This window comes from Bombyx mori, chromosome 16 (genome assembly GCF_030269925.1).
Source record: "Bombyx mori chromosome 16, ASM3026992v2".
NCBI lineage: Eukaryota > Metazoa > Arthropoda > Insecta > Lepidoptera > Bombycidae > Bombyx > Bombyx mori.
Window position 1 is genome coordinate 9,329,400 of NC_085122.1, and position 21,719 is coordinate 9,351,118.

General features: G+C 34.9%; 2 protein-coding genes across 6 annotated transcripts in view; one reads left to right on the forward strand and one right to left on the reverse strand.

The window, feature by feature from the left end:
* LOC101745193 (unconventional myosin-XVIIIa) overlaps positions 1-21,719 on the reverse strand; it is a 302,806-nt gene that overhangs the window by 219,622 nt on the left and 61,465 nt on the right. For 3 of the 5 annotated variants that reach the window (XM_038016604.2, XM_062673020.1, XM_038016605.2), the window contains exon 1: positions 10,960-11,321. The exons of 1 other annotated variant lie outside the window; for it this stretch is intronic. The gene's annotated coding sequence lies outside the window, so the exon portion shown is untranslated. Of the gene's footprint in view, positions 1-10,947; positions 11,322-21,719 lie in introns of those variants that run through there. One more of the 5 variants, XM_062673019.1, reaches the window with a different exon arrangement.
* On the forward strand, positions 17,846-20,744 carry LOC101740737 (uncharacterized). The gene is made up of 4 exons (XM_004928775.5): positions 17,846-18,148; positions 18,473-18,600; positions 18,926-19,030; positions 20,038-20,744. Exons 1-4 carry the CDS (start codon positions 17,986-17,988, stop codon positions 20,470-20,472), a joined length of 831 nt encoding a protein of 276 aa, XP_004928832.1. The 5' UTR covers positions 17,846-17,985; the 3' UTR covers positions 20,473-20,744.

Here is a 21,719-nt window from a genome sequence, read left to right on the forward strand (position 1 = left end):
CTTATAGTCGTTTGTTGTAACTTTAGAACTTTTTTTTTTATTGTTTAGATGGGTGGACGAGCTCACAGCCTACCTGGTGTTAAGTAGTTACTGGAGCCCAAACAACGTAAATGCGCCACCCACCTGGAGATATAAGTTTTAAGATCTCAAGTATAGTAACAACGGCTGCCCCACCCTTCAAACCGAAACGCATTACTGCTTCACGGCAGAAATAGGCTGGGTGATGATACCTACCCGTGCGGACTCACAAGAGACCCTACCACCAGTAAAAAAAAGAACTATAGACCTATAGCTTTAGATAACAGACCGAGAGTTGTGCCAACAAATTAAGATTATGTAACGTTATATAGATAGCGCTAGAGATAGTGAAGCGCTTAGGGCTTAACGAGTTCAGAGAAGATTTAGTACCATGAATGTACTAAAGACGCGAGCAATCTATTTCAAACTACCTGACCCGGCAGACTTCATAGTGCCTCAATCTATAAATAAAAGACCTAAACTTTTGTATAAAATAAACTTAAAACAAACAAAAGGAATCCGCCCGACGGGGGACACATCAAAGGAAAAACAAAATTGTTATGTTTATTTAATTCCGAGCATTTTCATATATATCTATCTACCTTTTAAACCTTCTCTGGACTTCCACAAATAATTCACGAATAAGACCAAAATTAGCCAAATCAGTCCAGCCATTCTCGAGTTTTAGCGAGACTAACGGACAGCAATTCATTTTTATATATATAAATGTGTATTTTACATCAAAGTTCATGGTATTCGGGTTTGATTTGTTTACAAATCTACATTACCAATATTTTAATTATACACGGTGCCTTTGTAATAAGGCAGCCGTGAAATTCGAATATCGCAAACATTTAGTTCTGACGTCATCCCTGAAGGATTGTTTGAGTGTTATATTTAGTTCAAAACAAACATTCAATATTTATATTTTAAGACGTTAATCTTTGCACTGTGTTATTGCGCGTAGCTTTGATTAGGGAATTACATTTTTTTTCAATCACGTTAAAGGAGGAGCTATTTAGAATTCACACACACTCACACACACAAAATTTCAACAGCACTTGTTAGTATGACAATTTTTTAGGATTCCTTATATAATAATTTACCTAAAAAAATAATGTAGAGGAGACTCCAAGAAAACAACTACATGTAGACAGATTCTGGTGGTAGAACCTCTTGTGAGTCCCCGCGGGTAGGTACCACCACCCTGCCTATTTCTGCCGTGAAGCAGTAATGCGTTTCCGTTTGAAAGGTGTGGGGCAGCCGTTGTAACTATACTCGAGACCTTAGAACTTATATCTCAAAGTGGGTGGCGCATTTACGTTGTAGATGTCTATGGGCTCGAGTAACCACTTAACACCAGGTGGGCTGTGAGATCGTCTGCCCATCTAAGCAAAAAAAATATAAAAGAATTCGTAGAAAGAAGATTATAGTTAATAATCATTCAAAATTGTCTTAACAGGACCCGGAAGTTACACAAAAATTTAACAACACATGCTATTTAAAAACGAAAAAAAAAAAAACTTTCCGCGACGGAATACAAAGCCTCCCCCGCGACGAGTGCAACTTTCGCTCGCCAAAACTTTACGTACACAAACGTTTCACGGTATATTTAATGCATTAACGAGACAATGCGTTACGGACGGTTTCACCAAATATTAACAGCGTGACCGTACTATTGTTGCGAGTCTCAAAACAACGCTGTATTCCGTGTGTTTTTACCTAGTTTTACCTTCATACATTATGTTATGTAAAACTTGCACGTGTCTTTTACCAGATAAACATTAATTTATATATGATTTTTTCCTCTACCTATTCACTGGTAGCTTAAGAGGCTATCCAGTTACGCGCAGACGGGTAGGTGAGCTCACGGGCTCGACCTAAGAAAATTTGCTAACACTAGCCCTAGTAAATGCAAATGACTAGCCCACTGAGTTTCTCGCCGGATCTTTGGGTCGCGTTTCCGATCCGGTGGTAGATTCTGCGATGCACGGCTCTTGCTAGGGTTCGTTTTAGCAACGTCGTCAGGTTTGAGCCCCGTGAGCTCACCTACTAGTTAAGGTTACGCTGAAATAGCCTCTCAAGGCTCTCAGCTAGGTAGGATAAAAAAAAAGCGAATGCCTCCCTATGCAATAGAATAAGACTTTACCATTCATAGCTCCATGTTTATTAGTTAGTCTTGCAATACCCATTGCAACTATATTTTCCTGTTCACAAAACGTTCAAATTCGTTCAAGTCGGTCAAATTAAACAATACAAAAGTCTAGAAAAACAATTATCACTAAACTAAGTCCGTCCGAAAGAATTACGAATGTCATCAAACAATTGACCTGTAGTTGTGAGGAGGGATTCAATTGGATAATTCTTTAGTTGTCTACTGAACGATGCGGTTAAGAGAAAGGAATACAGCACTTATTTAACTTGTGGTTAGGTTAAGCTATCATACATATGATGATGTTTTATTGTACATATATCGGTATAGTGAAGTCTAATATTGATTTATTTCAATTTTTCAAATCTAACAACTCAATTCTAATCTATGATTCATAAAATTCAATAGGACCATTTTTAGTATATTCCTTTAGGCAATTTACCTGAAAATATAGTCTACAATTTCAAGCTCCAACAACGAGGCAAAAGCAACTTAAATCGAATTTATAATAAGGACAAATTTTATAAAAAAAAAAAATTATTGGTTTAGTAGCAATTGATGAGCTTTAGAGTTTTCGACAACAGTCAACTTGTTTTTTTTTTCCAAATGTAATAGGTACATACATAAAACACATAAAACAAGGTATATAATATATATATAAAAAGAATCGAAAGGAATTGACGAATACTAGAAGTACCTTCACGATGTGTGGTTTCTGAACTATTCAGTTAGCTAATCCACACAAAAAGCTGATATAACTATAGATTTGTTACTCAAACAAAAGTTTTGCAAGTCAATAATTTGTTAAAATTCTTTTAAGCAATTACATATGGAGATTGTTTGATGTATAATTGATGATTGGCTTTTATTGGCGTATTCAATGCACGCACGCAATTTATTTTGCGCCAATCGCTGTTTTGGTGAATTTCTGATCAATTTCCCATGGATTCTTGTTGGTATGTTTAAGCTCTAAATTTACTCATAGATTAGATTACTTAGAGCTCACTTAACTTAATGTGACTGTTTTTTTGAATTTATCATAATTTGACCTTATAATTCTCAACGGATGCATTTACGACTTGGTATTTTTCAATTTTCGAATCGCGATCAGCGCTTTTAATGGAAAATTCCTCTTCGACAAAATGTTGTCGGAGCAACTCTGGTTCAATGTTAGATGACAATCTATATATATAAAAATGAATTGCTGTTCGTTAGTCTCGCTAAAACTCGAGAACGGCTGGACCGATTTGGCTAATTTTGGTCTTGAATGATTTGTGGAAGTCCAGAGAAGTTTTAAAAGGTAGATAAATATGAAAATGCTCGGATTTAAATAAAAATAAAAATTTTGTTTTCCCTTTTTCCCAAAAGTTTACGTCTTTTATTTATCGATTGAGGCACTATGAAGTTTTCCGGGTCAGCTAGTAATTCAATAAATTTCACTTCGTTTAATCTGAGGTTGTATTATTGTCGTTTTCATCTTCATATTATTGCCAATCTAAAGAGCGAAACAAAAAAAATACTAGTGTTATGTATGGAATAATTAATTAAAATTATTTGTAATCAATATTTCCTTTTCTTTGGTTATGTTTTCACGCATTACGATTTCATTAATTAACTCTGTAACTTAGGATGGTTGCAGTTGGACATTCATAGTCGTCTATATATTAATACGTGAAGTAAAAACTTTGTACCCCTTTTTACGAAAATTGCGCGGACGGAGTAGTATGAAATTTCCCACACTTATAGAGAAGGAGTGTAGAACTGTAATATTTTTGTAAAATTATGCATTAATAATACATTAGATCAATATAAAAAATATTACACACACTACCATGTATTTGACACAAAACACACATACTCTTTGTTTATTGTAAATTTTTTGTTATTGCTTAAAGTCTGTGGTTAATATTATTTACCTTTATATTTATTTCTTTATAGTGTAGTCGAAATCTGTGATTATAGAAATATTCTTTGACAATAGAACCTTAATAATGTTCAAACTCATAATTTCTGTTAATTATAGTCGAATTTCGAATACTGGGGGACCACTAGTTTGAAATAACAAAATTAGACGCCGACGGTGACGACCTTCAATGAATCGGTTTATTTTACTAGTCACCATCAAAGTAAAGACTAGAATTATGTGTTTATATTTATTTTTTTGCTACTTATTTTAGCAACCTCGAGAGATTATTACGAGATTTGCCGGGCGAGTAAGTGAGGTCATGGGGCTCTATGTTTACATTACAATATTGTCATCACCATATACTGACTACAGATAAAAAAGATCAACAAATACGCTCTTAATAAGGCTTTTTAATTAACGGACACACACGCAAAAGTGTCCACAGAAAACCAATAAAACGTCCAAACCTATATCATGAATATTAATTAGCTATTCACGATCCGCATTAAAATCAATTAAAAGTCGAATATGGATAAATAACTGAACATTTTACAATTCAAATAATGATTTCATTACGACACCACGTCACTAGTATAATATGGCATCAGCTTCAAAAATTGTTTGATTTGAATAAACAGTAAGCAAGTGTGACGAAATGTGAAAATGTCGCCACCCTATTTAGCTACCGGCGCGTTGGCATAATTTAATATCTTACCTAACATCTCGCTGGGCGGCTAATGATACACTAGAGATTCACGATTTTAAGATTGCCTGTTTGTACTAGTAGTGAATGAACCTGACTAGTGTCGGAGACTACGCAACTTAGAATCTCAGTCGACGTCTTGTTAAATATATCTAGGTAAATTCGTTTTTTTTGTTTCAGTGCACACATTATAGATTGACCAGGTTTAATGCATGTTTCTATTTTTAAATTCTCTTAATTTAGTTGTTTATGACATTCTAAAGAATCATTCGAGAAGATTCCGTCATTTATTTCATTGCACAATCCGCTGTCGTAGGTATCCCTACTACAGAATAGATCCTGTGTTCAATGCTGGTATGAATGTCTCCGCTAATATTGCTAATGAGCAGCGGAACCAGTAGCAATCAACCAGCCAATCTCATCTGCTGTTAATGACAAAAAAACAATTGATGAAAAAACAGCTTCATTGAATTAATTTCTACAAGGAAACTAAAGCTAAGAAATTTTATGTTTTACTAAAAGTGCTAAAATGTAGTTTACTAATATCTGTATTTAACAAACGATGCAAGGTCCATGTATATAGTTCTGAGTATTATTGTAAACTCAGCACAAAGTGAATATTAAAGAGTGAAAGACGAGGCGACTGTTTCTTTAAAAATTTCACTAAACGCCCACGATCGAGATACGAACCGTTTTAGAATAGATAAGTAGTTGCTTTTCATCAATGTTATACTACCCATTGACGGTATGGGCACGGCTGGTGGTGGATGGGGATTACGCGATATGGATCAGTCTCCCACGAAAGTGGTGAAGCAGAGGAGATCAACACTTGTGTCTCAATTGGAGAACTCAATGGAGCGGGAAACAAATCGCGGGTAGATCAATATTAATTGTGTCATTTTGTCAACCTTTTTTTCATAATCGTTTAACTCAATATAAGTTGCAGAAGTAGTTACAATGTAAATTCTTATTCCATTCATCAAATTGTGATTCTAAAATAATGCGTAGGTCCACGACTTATAGATACATTCATGTATGAAGAATTTGAGAGGGGCTTTTATGCTTGGAGTATTATGATGCACAAGATTTAAATAGAATTAACACACAAAACAATTTAAAAGCAGACTTATTCCGAAACAATGTTACCTTTTATTATTTTTGTCTTTTGTGTTATTTGCGATTAAATGGCTAAACGATAGTCAAATAAAATTCAGTGTTCTGGAATTTGAAAACAATTATGGTAAAAGAAAAAAAGGATTAATCGGATGCGATACTATCATAAATAGGTAATAATAACTTATTGTTTACCTAGTTATAAAACTAACACTGAAATCTAATAAATCCCTTAGAAGATACTTAGCTTCATATGTCACTGCTGAAAACTAAGCAAATTCGATTTGCGTAATACTGATAAACCGAAGAAATGTACTTCACATTCCCGCTTAAACATATTTAAGGGATTTTATGACCTGGTAACTAAGACCTTTAGGTCAAGTCTTATTTTAATTTTAATGATAACTTTTTTCACATTTGTGCCCTTTCACAGATATTAAACAGTTAATAAACCACCGTTATTACACATTTAAATCTGAAGAAACACTAATTAGACAAAATAACAAAATCACACAACTTCACTCCTCGCGTTCCCGCCAAAAATCTTCCGCTTAAACATAAACTCTATTGTATATGAAGCAGATTTGGAAATTAAGAAAAAAAAAATTGGACCAAACACCGGCCGAGGGCAAAAGCATTCCACGTACGAAAATAAACCGCGCCGCACCGCTTAATATCAATTCCTTTTATAGAATCAGCTTTCTGGACATTACCGTTCTTGAAACAACTAATCCGAGCAGGAAGTTGACGATTTTTTAAATGTAGAAAGACGTCACACGCTCTGCCTGCAGTCAGTGTTACTTCAAATGACAGATAAATTCAATATGTCTACATCAATGATATTTTATATGTAAAAAGAAGCAGATATGTTTCAAGCGCACGTCAAGTGAAGACTCGAAAACAGGCCAATTGGGACGTTTGGTCTTTAGTCGCGTCTAAACAAATGCAATAATAATATAACAAGTGCAATCGTTCCAATTATAGCTATATTTTTTTACTCACGCGCTTATCCCATCTTTTGTACTTTTCATTAATGCTACTTGTCAACATGTGTGTGCACTATATCGGTAAGTATGTAGATTTAAATGGCGCGATCAGATTTGAAGAGTTAGTTACTATGAAGATAACATATCTATATCTATACTAATATTATAAAGAGGAAAGATTTGTTTGTTTGTTTGTTTCGAATAGGCTCCGAAACTACTGGACCGATTTGAAAAATTATTTTGCCATTAGAAGCCGACATTGTCCCTGATGAACATAGGCTACTTTTTTTTATTATTTTTTTTATTTATTTTATTTGGTTTCATGTGTGTTTTAATGTTTCCGAAGCGAAGCGAAGGCGGGTCGCTAGTTAATTCATAAAGACAACATTACACAAACTACGTACCATGTATTTAACGCACACACGCACGCATACTATTTATTGTCAAACTTTTGTTCTTGACGTCTGTTGTCAAATTGAGAATAGATTAATTATTGTTTGTCTTTATTAATATTTTCTATAATGCAGTCTTGGCGAAATTTGTGTTTATAGAAGTATAAAATACAATCACAATAGTGTACAAACTAACAATTCCAATAAATTATAGTAGAATTTCGACTACTGCGGGACCTCTAGTAAATATGAATTCGTGAAGCAAAAACTTTGCATTACCGGTTTTTACGAAAATTGGAATTGAATTGAATTGATACGAAAAATGGAGGAGTATGAAATTTCCCACATATAGAGACTATAGAGAAGGAGTGCCACGTCCTTACGGATCCATCAGATCCAATAACCTTTGCATTAGATGCCTTCAGCTCTAACACTAGGAGCAGGCTTAGGGACCTCGGTAACCGTACTCGTCGAACTCGACAAAGAGTTCGCCGTGCAACCTAACCCATGCATCAGCTCGCTGAGTTTCTCGCCGGATCTTCTCAGCGGGTCGCGATTCCGATCCGGTAGTAGATTCATTCGCGAAGCAGCTGCTCTTGAGCTGTTAGGTCTCCTTCGGAGGCGCTCGGGTAGCTGTTAGCAAATCCCACCCCTCCTGGCTGAGCCTTTGCTCGCCCACCTGTCCTGGTGAAACTGGAAAGGCCTCCGGGCCACCAGTAATCCTTCAATCATAAAAAAAAAAAAAAAGAAGGAGTGCAGAATACTAATATTTTTTAACATTTTGCATAAAAAATACATTAAATGAATAAAATATAAAACATTGCCGACCTACTAAATATTTGACACACACACATATTTACTCTTTAGTTTATTGTTAATGTCTGTGGTCAAATTGAGCATAGATTAATATTGTACGTCTTAAATATTGTTTATATTCAAAATAATGTTTGATTACAGTACAAATAAAAACAATTATGGCAGCTGACATTTTGTTCACTGATAATTTTCTTAGTACCAGAGTTCATTGTTGAAAATTTTATTTGGAAGATTTCAATCCAATACCTAAATGGTAACTTAAATTAATTGTCTCAGTTTATTGGTTATGCATGATTCTTAAGAGCTTAGATACAAATTACGACATGATTTTCAGAACTAAAATCAAGTATCCAGATAGATGACGAGATAGCTCGATTTCACTAAGCAATATTTGATTGGAATTGCGACTGGATTAATTTGATTGTTCTATTAAAATCTATAGACAAACGACAGTTACTAAGGCTGAGTCTTTACTGGTGGTAGGACCTCTTGTGAGTCCGCACGGGTAGGTACCACCGCCCTGCCTATTTCTGCCATGAAGCAGTAATGCGTTTCGGTTTAAAAGGTGGGGCAGCCGTTGTAACTATACTGAGACCTTAGAACTTATGTCTCAAAGTGGGTGGCGCATTTGCGTTGTAGATGTCTATGGGCTCCAGTAACCACTTAACACCAGGTGGGCTGTGAGCTCGTCCACACATCTAAGCAACAAAAAAAAAAAGTCTACTGGCGATGGGGTGTCTTGAGAACTCGCCCTGAACAAAACAACAAGCAGAAATGCGTTTCGGTTTGATGGGATGGGGCAGCCGTTGTACTGTAATACTCAGAGAATTCCTCTAAAGATGGATGGTGGCGTTCGCGTTATTAATGTCTTTGGGACTTAACGACGGAGGGAAGATCTTCCACCGAGCGGGTGATATTTTGCTCGGTAGACCGACGGTCCGAATGTTGTTGTTCGGAACTTGTATATATGCGCTTTTATCTTGAAAATGTCGTAAGCGAGATTCAGGCATCTGTCAATTATCTTCCGTTGTATGATGGCTACCCGCCACAATGTCTATGGGTCGTGAACTCGTCCGGCAGTCTAAGCAACAAAAAAGTCAAGACTGGCCTCTAATTTTGCAACATTATTCAATCGATTATATTATTAATCGATCAAATCAAACGTTGTAAACGTAACATTAACAAGTTCGTGTACATTTACCGTTTCGCTAGAATTCATATATGTATTTAATAATATAACTATTCGATAACTTAATTAGATGGCAGTCATGTACAGACGACCGTCTGGTGTAGTGGTAAGTGACATGGTCAATACACAAGGGGGTCGCGGGTTCGAATCCCGCCAAGGGAAGATATTTGTATGATAAAATTAAATGTAAATGTCTTTTCCAGGGTTATGGATGTATATTAAATATATGTATGTGTATAATAAAAATCTTACATTTATTTCCGTTATCTGGTACCTGTAACACAAGTTCTTTACGAACTTATCATGGGACCACTAAACGTGGCGTGTTGTTTAAAAAAAAATAAAAATTTCATTATATTTCTATTAAATTCAAAAAAGTTGAACTTTATTGACACCTATTTAAAATTCAATATAAACGTGGTTATTTTTTTAAAATTGAGATGCACGAAATCATATTTATCGAAATTCACACAGTGCGGTCTCGTCCTGTTGTATTGCATACATTCATTTAAATCAAGTAAAATGAGGCCTTCAATTAAAGAAGTAATTAAGTTATTATTGCCATACGTCAAATAAAAAAATGGTTTGTCTTAAAAATAATAAGTTTATAGAGACCACAAGTACCACTGCGATAATCGCAATCGTCGATTGAACAATCACGCATTGGAATTAGAGATGGCGTTAACGGTTGAATTTATTTATCTGTTAACTGGTAATTGATAAAAAAAATTACCGATATTTTTATTGGTTGAAAATACCGGTAAATCTTTTCGTTGAAAAATTAATTTTGCTAATGTTAAACTTGAATGGTACTAGCACTTTTCGAAATGATCCCATATTTCTGCATTGCGTTTCGGCATTTTAAATTAGATATACAATTTAAAAATCCACAACAACAAAGTAAGCAAAGTCTCAAACACACAAAAACAAAGTCAAAACACACAAACACAAAGTACAAATCTCTTAAAATACAAAAACACAACTTTACCAAAATAATAGAAAAGATGCACTGAGCCACCAAAATGTCAAGTACCAAACAAAATATTACGTTTAAAAAATCAACCAATCACGTCATCTTCGCGTTCGGTAAAAATATCGTTTCATTTCAATTTTTTAACGAAAAAAATTATCATTAACTGTAAAATACACCAACTTAAATATTGTGCTTTATTTTGAGGGGTATAGAGCATACAATGAAATCATAAAATTCAATATTTTTTACATGATAAGTTGAAGACATCTGCAAGGCGAAAATGAATCTTACGTGTTGAAATAAAGTTGAAACTTGCATAAATATAATTTCCAATAATTGCCTATGCCACTACACGCAGTGTGTTTGGTAAACGGTATTTTTAACCGTTTTGGGTAATTTTATTTATCGAATAGAAGTGTTAATTTTTTTTACCGGTAAATTTATTGGTTATTGGTTATATTAGCCACCTCTAATTGGAATGTATGTAAATAGTGTGCCACCGAGCTTTGTGCAATGCAGAGGTTACAAAATGACAACCAGTCATGGCATATGTCACAGAAGCTGTCAGAGCGTCGATTGTATTAATTCCTGCTTGACGAACGAAATTTCTCAATGATTTATTCGTAATTGGCCGATCTGCATCGTTATTAAACACTGCACTACAACACATCGAGCACAAAACTTAAATATAAAAATCACCCAGAGACAAACCGTTTTATTCAATGTTTTTTTTTTTTTTTTTTTTAAATTTTATAACGTATCTTGGTTCGCGCGTTAACGATCGGCGGGAAACGCGTGCGCCGAGTCCACGTTCGAGATTTGAACTGTTTTATGCGTTTAGAGGTTAGTTTACACTGAATCTTTGTTATCGCGATTCTCAATGAACAGAAAAACAGGTAGAGAAATACGCAAATTTTGCGATCGCCTCGTGAGAGTGAGATTTTGAACAAGTTTATTTGACACGATATTTTTTATCTCAAAATTAGATAATTTTAACAAGCACAAGAAATATAAATAGAAAGAAACACACATACGAATTAGCTTCATGGATCGTTCGTTTTGATGATATAAAGACTATCTTCCTTTGTTTTTAATCTTGAAAACATGCCGAGAAAACATTAGAAAAAAATAATTGTTTATTTAAATTTGGTGGTAGGACCTCTTGTGAGTCCGCACGGGTAGGTACCACCACCCTGCCTATTTCTGCCGTGAAGCAGTAATGCGTTTCGGTTTGAAGGGTGGGGCAGCCGTTGTAACTATAATTGAGACCTTAGAACTTATATCTCAAGATGGGTGGCGCATTTACGTTGTAGATGTCTATGGGCTCCAGTAACCACTTAACACCAGGTGGGCTGTGAGCTCATCCACTCATCTAAGCAATAAAAAAAAAAAATTTGGATTATTGGTATTTTTCAATGGCCATGGCTTTAAGCTTTTCGCTTATTATACTAAAAAAATTAATCGAAAATTAAAGCATACCATCTATCCTTCTGTATCGCCATCGGTGACCACGAAAACTTAAAAATATTTTGTCGGGAATTATAATATCTTAAACAGTAAAAACAGTATTAATTACGTCTGATACTCACGAAAACAGAATCAATTAACATGCCCTTCTGGTACTTTATTTACTAATTAAATACGTCGAATGAGGAGTGAAATAGTGACAAACAGACGGCGGAATCGCGGTCCATCGGCGACCACCCCACGTGTCTTCTCATATAGAACATATTTCCTGTTATATTTTTAATGTGTCAGGGGACCGCTTTCGAAGCCTGGTCGGTAGTGGAGAAAAGCAATATAAGCATATTCGATTTCTTAGTGTTCCGAAACTTGAGCTCACAGCCCACCTGCTATTAAGCGGTTACCGGAGCCCATAGACATCTACAACGTAAATGCCGCCACTTACCTTGAGATATAAGTTGTAAGGTCTCAGTATAGTTACAACGACTGCCCCACCCTTCAAACCGAAACGCATTACTGCTTCACAGCAGAAATAGGCAGGGTGGTGGTACCTACAAGCGCGGACTCACAAGAGGTCCTACCACCAGTAATTACGCAAATGATTCTGTTGTAATGTCTTATTCTTTCTTATTTAAATTTGTAAACGAGCTCACCTGACGTTAAAGTAATTACCGGAGCCCATAGACATTACAGTATGAATGCCACCATCCACCATGAAATGGAGTCTTGAGACATGAGGTCTTGATGATTTAGTTTAACAGCAATCGTATCCTTCAAACGGGAACGCACGACCGCTTCGCTACAGAAACAGGAAGGGTGATAGTATCGACTACCCTTGCGGACTCTGATTACGGCAATTATTTTTGTGAGTTTAATATGCTTAATGATATTCCTTCATCGTGACAAATATTCGCGAAAATGTATAATGTTTATAAAGAATTAAAAAAATTGACATCGCTTCCGAGATTTGAACCTGGACATTTTCGTTCGCACTCGTGCGACGGGCGTCTTATCCTTAAGGCCACGGCGACTTCTAAGTTGTGAAATCATTCGAATTTCTAGATTTCCATACAGAGATTGTAATTAAGGTTGCTAAAATAGGGTCCCGCAGGATAAGATTGCGACATCATTACCATACCAGATATGCATGTTCGTAGGCGGATGTATATTATATCACTAGTAGGTATGTATTATTTATCAGTCTAAATTATACCAAAGTGTATCATTTATTGTTATAATAAAATGATTACTAAAAATTCACTAATTATTCGATGCTCACGCAATGTTAATGCTCTTAAATTCGGATTTGCTCATGATTCGTAAGTGTGTGTTTACAATATAGCTATATGTACATATGTAATCCCCACTGTTTAGTACGGCATATTTATACTAACACACACAAATTACACTACTCAATTATTACAAACTAGCGACCCGCCCTCGCTTCGCATCGGAAACTGTAATTTATTATAGATATCTCCACTATTTAATGGATGTTATTATACATATAAACCTTCCTCTTCAATCACTGTATCTATTAAAAAAGACCGCATCAAAATCCGTTGCGTACTTTTAAAGATTTAAACATACATAGGGACAGATATAGGGACAGAGAGAGCGACTTTGTTTTATACTATGTAGCTATTACAAATATTAATACGTGAAGTAAAAACTTTGTATCCCTTTTTACGAAAATTGCGCGGACGGAGGAGTATGAAATTTTCCACACTTATAGAGAATATAGAGAAGAAGTGCACAATGCTAGCATTTTTTTAAAATAATGCATAAAAGATACATTAAATCAATAAAGAAAACATCACACACACTACATACCATGTATTTGACGCACACGCGCATGCATACTATTTATTGTCAAACTTTTGTTCTTGACGTCTGTTGTCAATTTGAGAATAGATTAAATATTGTTTCTCTTTGTTAATATTTTTTATAGTGTAGTCTTGGCGAAATTTGTGATTATAGAAGTATAAAATACAATCATAACAGTGTACAAACTTACAATTCCAATTAATTATAGTCGAATTTCGACTACCGCGGGACCTCTAGTTACAAATTAATATTTCTGTTGTGTATGTCAATTTCATCGCAGCTTACGGAACGGGATCGCTTTGAAGTCAGTCAGAGATGTCAATAAATTATTTTAAATCTCTCTCTTTGTGCGTAGTGCAATAACGGTAGACGGCTTGCATTAAGTTAAGATATTTAAAACTTCAACCGGGTTATTGACTTCAGGTTGGCTAGTGAACGGAACCCTGCATTAGATTTAGTAAAAATTGTAGATACCGTGAATTTTTAGTGTCGGGGCGAATCATAGAGTTCCAATGGTAAAATCCAAAGATGGACCAGAAAGAAGGTAGATAGATTTGTATGCTGCTCCTAACATCCTACCCGCAGCCTTCAGTCTACTTTTTACTGGTGGTAGGACCTTTTATGAGTCCGCACGGGTAGGTACCGCCACCCTGCCTATTTCTGCCGTGAAGCAGTTCGGTTTGAAGGGTGGGGCAGCCGTTGTAAGTATACTTGAGACCTTAGAACTTATATCTCAAGGTGGGTGGCGCATTTACGTTGTAGATGTCTATGGGTTCCAGTAACCACTTAACACCAGGTGGGCTGTGAGCTCGTCCACCCATCTAAGCAATAAAATAAAATAAAAACGTGTTAAAAACCCGTTAAATTAAATAGTATGTGAAAGGTATTTTAAGACTTATTTTTAGATTATAATTGCTTTTTTTTAAATCCTTCCGCCTAATTTTTTAAAAGTCACTTTATGTAGCCAGAGATCATGACGTCCGACCAGTTCGAGACATCAGACCGAAGCCTCAGTAGCATAGCCTATCATAAATGTCAAAGCGGAACGAATAACTATAGCATAAATGAGCCGGACGATGCTACTACCTAATTACACGCTCTACCAAATAGTCGAGATAGGAACGTCAGTGGACTAGGAAGTTAAATAGGAAAATAAGCGACATAGAGAAGTAAAATTACTAAGAACGGTATCATCAGATTGACAGCCAGACAATTATCATGTAAAATATTCTGACGTAAGCTTGTAGCTCACAGAAAAAGAAGAAAAAAGAAAAAAAAAAATGTCACGAATTTTTCCAAGTCCTTTGCGGCGGTGGAAGATAACAAAAAGTCTAAGTTATAGTTTTCCAGGGGACACCCTGGGAGGTCGGTGTTTGTTTTGCAATAGATGGTGTGTACTCCAAATATAATGCATAATTATCATTGTTGCATATGATAAAACACATATGCGTCTAATATTTGACATCAAAGAAGAACGATCTTGATTAATGAATGTGATGGATACATCTATGAACTTCGGGATCTAGTCAATACCAGACAGACTGTGAGCTCATCTGCCCATCTACAGAAATAAAATGAAAAAATTATCAATAATTTTCTCGGGCTCGGCGAGTAAATTAACCCACAGACACAACATACTGAGTTTCTCGCCGGAACTTCTCAGTAGGGCGCGTTTCCGTTCCGGTGGTAGATTAGAGAAGAAGGCTCCGGATACCTTGGACAGCGAAGAGAAGCAATCAGTCTATCTTAGATCAACTGCAGATCGAGACTAGACTGTCCACACTCTGCCTTCGCCGCGCACTCGAGTACTTCGGTCACGTTGCTCGGAAAACACCGGATAGCTTAGAAAGACAATTTGTGATAGGGAAGATCGAGGGAAAGAGACCGCGCGGGCGCAGTCCGACAAGGTGGTTCGACCAATCCGCACCACACTAGAGATCCCATTCCACGACGCCCTTCATGCGGCCAATGATCGGAGGCGCTGGCGGGACATCACAAGGAGTAAAATCATGTCGAATTATAATGGTCACGACCCTCAGCAGTGAGGAAACGACGCGAGGAGGAGGAGGAGGAGGAGGTAGATTCTGCGAAGCACGGTTTTTGCTAGGGTTCGTGTTAGCAACATCGTCAGGTTTGAGCCCCGTGAGCTCACCTACTAGCCCGGTAAAATATTAAAAAATTCTTACGAACACAAAACAGTGTTCAAATAGAAAAAAAAAGAACTAAATAGGTACCGAACTTGAGATAAGAGTCTGTGTATTCATCATACTAAGATGATTAAGATAACTAAATACAACCGACCGCTAATTAAGTTGAATTTATACAAATGAAGTCAATGTTGCCTCTTAATTGGAGATTGAAATGATTAAGGCTTATATCTTAAGCAAAGATCGCTTTTGTGGTACGTATTTATTTAGAAATATCTCAATATTATGATCAAGCATTTGCTAGAAATATCAAATGGATCGAGGAATGAAAGGCTGGTTTAAGCGACATTTCCTTTAATTTTTTTTTATTTATTGCTTAGATGGGTGGACGAGCTCACAGCCCACCTGGTGTTAAGTGGTTACTGGAGTCCATGGACATCTACAACGTAAATGCGCCACCCACCTTGAGATATAAGTTCTAAGATCTCAGTATAGTTACAACGGCTGCCGCACCCTTCAAACCGAAACGCATTACTGCTTCACGGCAGAAATAGGCAGGGTGGTGGTACCTACCCGCGCGGACTCACAAGAGGTCCTACCATCAGTAAAAAATACGCGTCATTTATCTTTGTAATTAAAGGTCCGTTTTATTTAGTATCAACAATTCGATGTTTTTAATTGAGCTTCAATTAAATTTACCCCATTCAAATAGCTGAAGATTTTTTTTAGTTATGATATTTTTTTCCAAATTTTAAACTTTAAATGGCTCTCCTATTATAATTTTGCAAAAATGTCGCTTAAACCCAATAAACTTTTACGCCTCCATTCATTGATTATAAGATATGATGTCTCGGTGAAAAACGACGTGAAATCGATGATATTAAATTTTGAATGTCTGATTTGAGATTGATTGATTCGATTTGAAATGTTTATTTTACACAGTCGCACGGAATAAATAATAGTTATGCATGGCGCACCAATGTGAACTATTGTACAACTAACAATGAGGAACAAAAAAAAAACTATTTTTCTAACATTTATGCTACAGTTAGTGATTGATGGGTTGAGCCCAAAAACATGATAAATAATTATTTGAACGCGATTTGTAAAATAATTGCTCCATGTGCGATTTGTAAAAGAAAATCATTATTATATTACCTCCATCTTTTTTATTTGAGGTCGTATATAATAAAAGCAATGTGTTACTTTATCGGAAGCGTTACCTCGGAAAGGCATTTTCAAAATTCAAAGGCGATAACTTTGGGATACACTTATCAGATAAGCAAACTAAATGAAATTAATATATTAATACATAAGCTTTCCTCAACATTCGTCAGGTTCAACAAAGTTTGTGAAGGCAATAAAAAAGCAACATAAAAGTTACTTGAAATCAAACCGAAAAAAACTGTAATATATTTCTTATTCTGGTTCACCCTGAGTAATAAGATATTATATAATAAACAAATCTTTCAAATTATGTAGGCAAATTTTATAATATCGCCTTTTCGCATTAAAAGTGTACAATTTCCAAAAATGTCCGAAATTGAGTTAATATGCGTAAACATTTGGTATAAGCAGTATTTTTCTCATAAATACTGTCAAAAGAGCGTTGTTTAGTTTTAGTTTTTCTTTTTTTTAGTTTACCTATGTTTTGGCTACTACATATTAACAAAATTAATACATAATTTTATCTTACTTTAAAAGACAGATAATATAACTGGTAATAAATAAAAAAAGAAATGTTTCAAATATTAAAAATATTACATGTTAAACCTTTAAAACACTCTCCTGTAAAATTTGTAAGTTTTGGAGATTTTAATGCGAGAAGACGATATTATTATGTCTTCGTGTAATTTATTGTGAGTTACTTTATCTGTTTCATAAATATCGAATTTAGAGTATTTTAAACTACAGATTTTAGTGTCTACATAATATGTATTTAATAACCGTAATTACAAGCCTTACCTATACCTGTCACAATTAATAATATTTGGGCCGTTTTTATTTTATTTTGAAAGCGCCACCTTGTATTATAAATGAAGATATCAAAATTGTAACGTAAGAGAACGCCATCTATCGTCAACTGAAAGTTTCGATTTTCAAAAGCTAGATGGCGTTGAAACTGCTGTTACGTTTCGTTTACACTTATTTCAGCCAATCAGAAACATGGAAACGACTTTACAAGCTACCACTTCCACCGGTTCGTGACGTAGTGCAGCACAGCGCGTCTATTTTCGTTCGCTGATAGGCGGCCGACATCTTGTTTGTTCCTTACCGCAACTTTGACATCAAACTAGAAATGCCAATGAACGCAGTCGGATGGACAACAGAAGAAGACGAAAAATTAATTGATCTAGTTAAACCATACGCTCATTTGTACAACGTAAAAGACCCCTCCAGGAAGAATATACTAGCAAGGGAAACAACATGGCAAGAAATAGCGAAACAGATATCCAGACCAGGTAACATTTAAATATTAAAGTGCTATGTTGCACAATATTGCTTTTGTTTACTGTAAGTAAAGGAATGCCTTAATAATTACCTACACAGTTTAAGATACGTAAATAGGAAATTTATTCCACTTTCTTTTGAGAAGTTTTTTTACCAAATCAAGGACATTGAAGGTAATCCTAATGTTTTAATTTTAATGTAGACAAAAATCAGCTAATAACAATGTGAATTCTGTACATACAATTTACAAATCTATTAATAATTTTTATACAGAAATCTCATATTACATATATTTTATTAAATATAAAAGTTATATAATGAAAACTAAATTTCAGTTGAAGAATGCAGGAAGAGATGGAGAGGTCTCCGTGATAGTTATACAAGAAGTAAACGTCTCGGTAGTATGCCAGGTTACACCAAATTAGTTGTCTACAAAAAACTGAATTTCCTTGATGACATCTTGGTAAGTTTATAGGCAAAAAAATTTTATAAGCAAATGGCTCCAACGCCTCCGGCATTGATTTTACCAATGTCACAGTACATGTAAAACATGGTCACTTTTTCACTCAACTATGGGAACTAGAGACAGATATAAATTCTCATAAATGTTGAAATATATGCGTATATAGATATTAAACACCCAGACAAAAATGTTCATCACACAAATGTTTGCCTGATGTGGAAATTGAATCTATGGCCGTCAGCTCAGCTGTTACGAGCACTAATCAGTCAATATAACATATGACTTATTTATTTAATTTTTTAATTATAATCAAATAACATTTCAGGTTGATAGCACCGAAGACATGGAGGCAGAAGAAAGTAATCAGATTAATGAACAAAAACCAAAAACAGAACAAGAGGTTATAACAGATAATCAAGAGTATTATGAGGTAACTGTTTCTTAATCTTCATAAAAATAAAACAGGAGTCAAGTTATGACATATACATACTTATTGTGAACATTTTGAGTGTGAATTTAAAAATATTTATTTTACTAGAAGTATACTTCAAATTAGAGTGATAACCTTTATGATTAACTTAGTGATAATTAATATATGACGCAGTGGATGGTTCCATGGTGTTATTAAAGTGATGATATCAGCGTCGCTGACACTATTCTCTTCATCATTATCATTGCCTTCCATAGGGACAGTAATTAAAACTTACTTTTTAAAACAATTCCTTTTATTGGATTTCAAGTGTACAACAATAGCCACAGGTAGTTCGGCTGCTCGAGGCAGACAGTCTTGTTTGACAAAAGTAACTCGTATTTATAGCTGAACAGTGGGATACTTTGTTCATTAATTATCCTGAATATCATCTTAAACAATTGTTGACTTGCATTGGGCTTATAACTGTTAACCAACAATTTTAACAGTAAGGAAACAGTTAACTCTAACTTATTTTAGTTAACTAAATTAAAATTTAGCAGGGTTACGCTGAAATATACAATGACCCTAAAAATAGTGTGTTTATTAATTAGGATACACTTGCCATTTAAATGATTTTTTCTTAAATTATCATTAAAATTAATTGCTGAACTGCCCTTGATAATTGTGTCGCAAGAAGTGTAGATAAAAAAATATATGTTGTCATTTTATGTAAACAGTTGATGTAATGAAAATACATAACAGGCATATCATCATCATCAGCCCACAGTTGTCCACTGCTAGAAATGAAAATGAACAGGCATATAATGCATAAGCATATATTTCAATTATAATGGTCAAAGAAATAACTATCTGGAATCTGTATCTGTTATCTATAATCTGGATAACTACTATCTTATCATAAAAAAAGAACCCACTATAAACTGTCCTACAAAACTGGTGGTTGCAGTGAAAGACTGCTCAGTTACGACTAATTCGTTTTTTTAAATAATAAATTTAAATTACAGATCAGACTAGTTGACAATGCAGATATTGAGAGCAAGTTCATCAAAATATTACCCAAACAAATAGAAAACAGTAACAAACAACCCAAGAAAATAGGAAAAAAGAACAGTGGTCGTAAGAAAACGGTACCGATGCCAAGAGACATGCCACCAGTGAAAATATTACCGAAACCACTACTTGTAAATGGACCAAAGATCGTACAATACATAGAAGATCAGAATCAAATACCAGTCGCATCCAGAACACAGACCATCGATAAACTCATAGAAAGAATTCTTAAGGAGAATACCAATGAAATTGATGTGTTCTTTAGAAGCATGGCATCTAGTGTCAAGAAATTACAACCAAATTTAATACCTAAAGTCAAAATGGAAGTTTGCAATGTGATTGCCAAATATGAGATGCAGAGTTTTGACAAAAGTAATCTTAACAATTGATTCACATGTTGGACTTGGGAATGTTATGTGGATGGAATTATTTATTTAATGATTGCTTTAATTTCTGTTGTAATTGATTAGTGAGCAACAAATAGATATGTTTGAAATAAGTAATATTAATAAATTCGAAAAAATATAATAAATGAATAATTAATAAAAATGTTTGTACATACAGCATAAACAAGTGTATTACAAACTTTGTTAGATCACTGTTACTTTTTATATTGTGGTAATTGCCTTTGTGGGCAATAAAAATTGTATTTGAGCGAACATTTTAGCATTTAAAAATTATAAATTTACAAAAAAAAAATATATTTTTTCATTGATATTGTTGTCAATCGCTTTTTGTATTGCCATTGTAGACGTACGAGCTTACAGCCCACCTATTTGTAAGTGGATATTGGTCATGGACGTCTGTAATGCAGGCCCATAGCCATAACTGAGCCAAGGCTCTTCAAAAAAGTCCTCTGGAAATGGCATCTAGTGCTTAAGAAACATTGGAAGGAAGTATATTTCAAATTCAGATGGTATGTGGCAACAATTGTCTGGAGATGAAGTGTGGATGAACGCTAGTGCAGTGAATTTTCTCAAACAAATACTCGGAGCGTGAAATATACGATACCAAACCGAATCGAAGTCCCTCCATAGACCAAGAGGTTTCAAAAGATCTGAGAGACATTTGAGTGCTAACTATATCGTAATGTGAATTCTAAACTATATTAAAACGAAAAATTGATCCACCTCCGTTATTTTTGGCTACAGAAAACACGTCAATAAGTCCCACAGAATATTGTGAAAAGTGGTTAATATAATTACTATAATTGTTTTTCTCCCATACCGCGGTCCCAAAAAAAGATACCAAAGTAGTCCCTATTCTCTTAAGAATCAGTAGTCTTCAGTCTCGATAGAATCTTTGGCGATAATTTTTATATGGAATAATAGAAAAGCTTGCGTGTACAGATTCTAAAAGGATGAGCATACTACGCGCTGAATATAATTATTATTTTGTTTCTCTGAACAAGTTAGGTAACAAAATTGAACGATAGTTAAAACTTTGTTTTACTACCATACCATAGTTACCACCGTTCTGCCTATTTCTGCCGCGAACCAGTCCAGTGAAAAGGTGACACGAGTGGCAGATTTTACGTAATTTATAATGACTAGTAACCACTGAACACCACAGGTCGTGGCACGTTCTCTACAAATCAATCAATATTTGAAACAGAATACAATGGTCTGTGGAAACC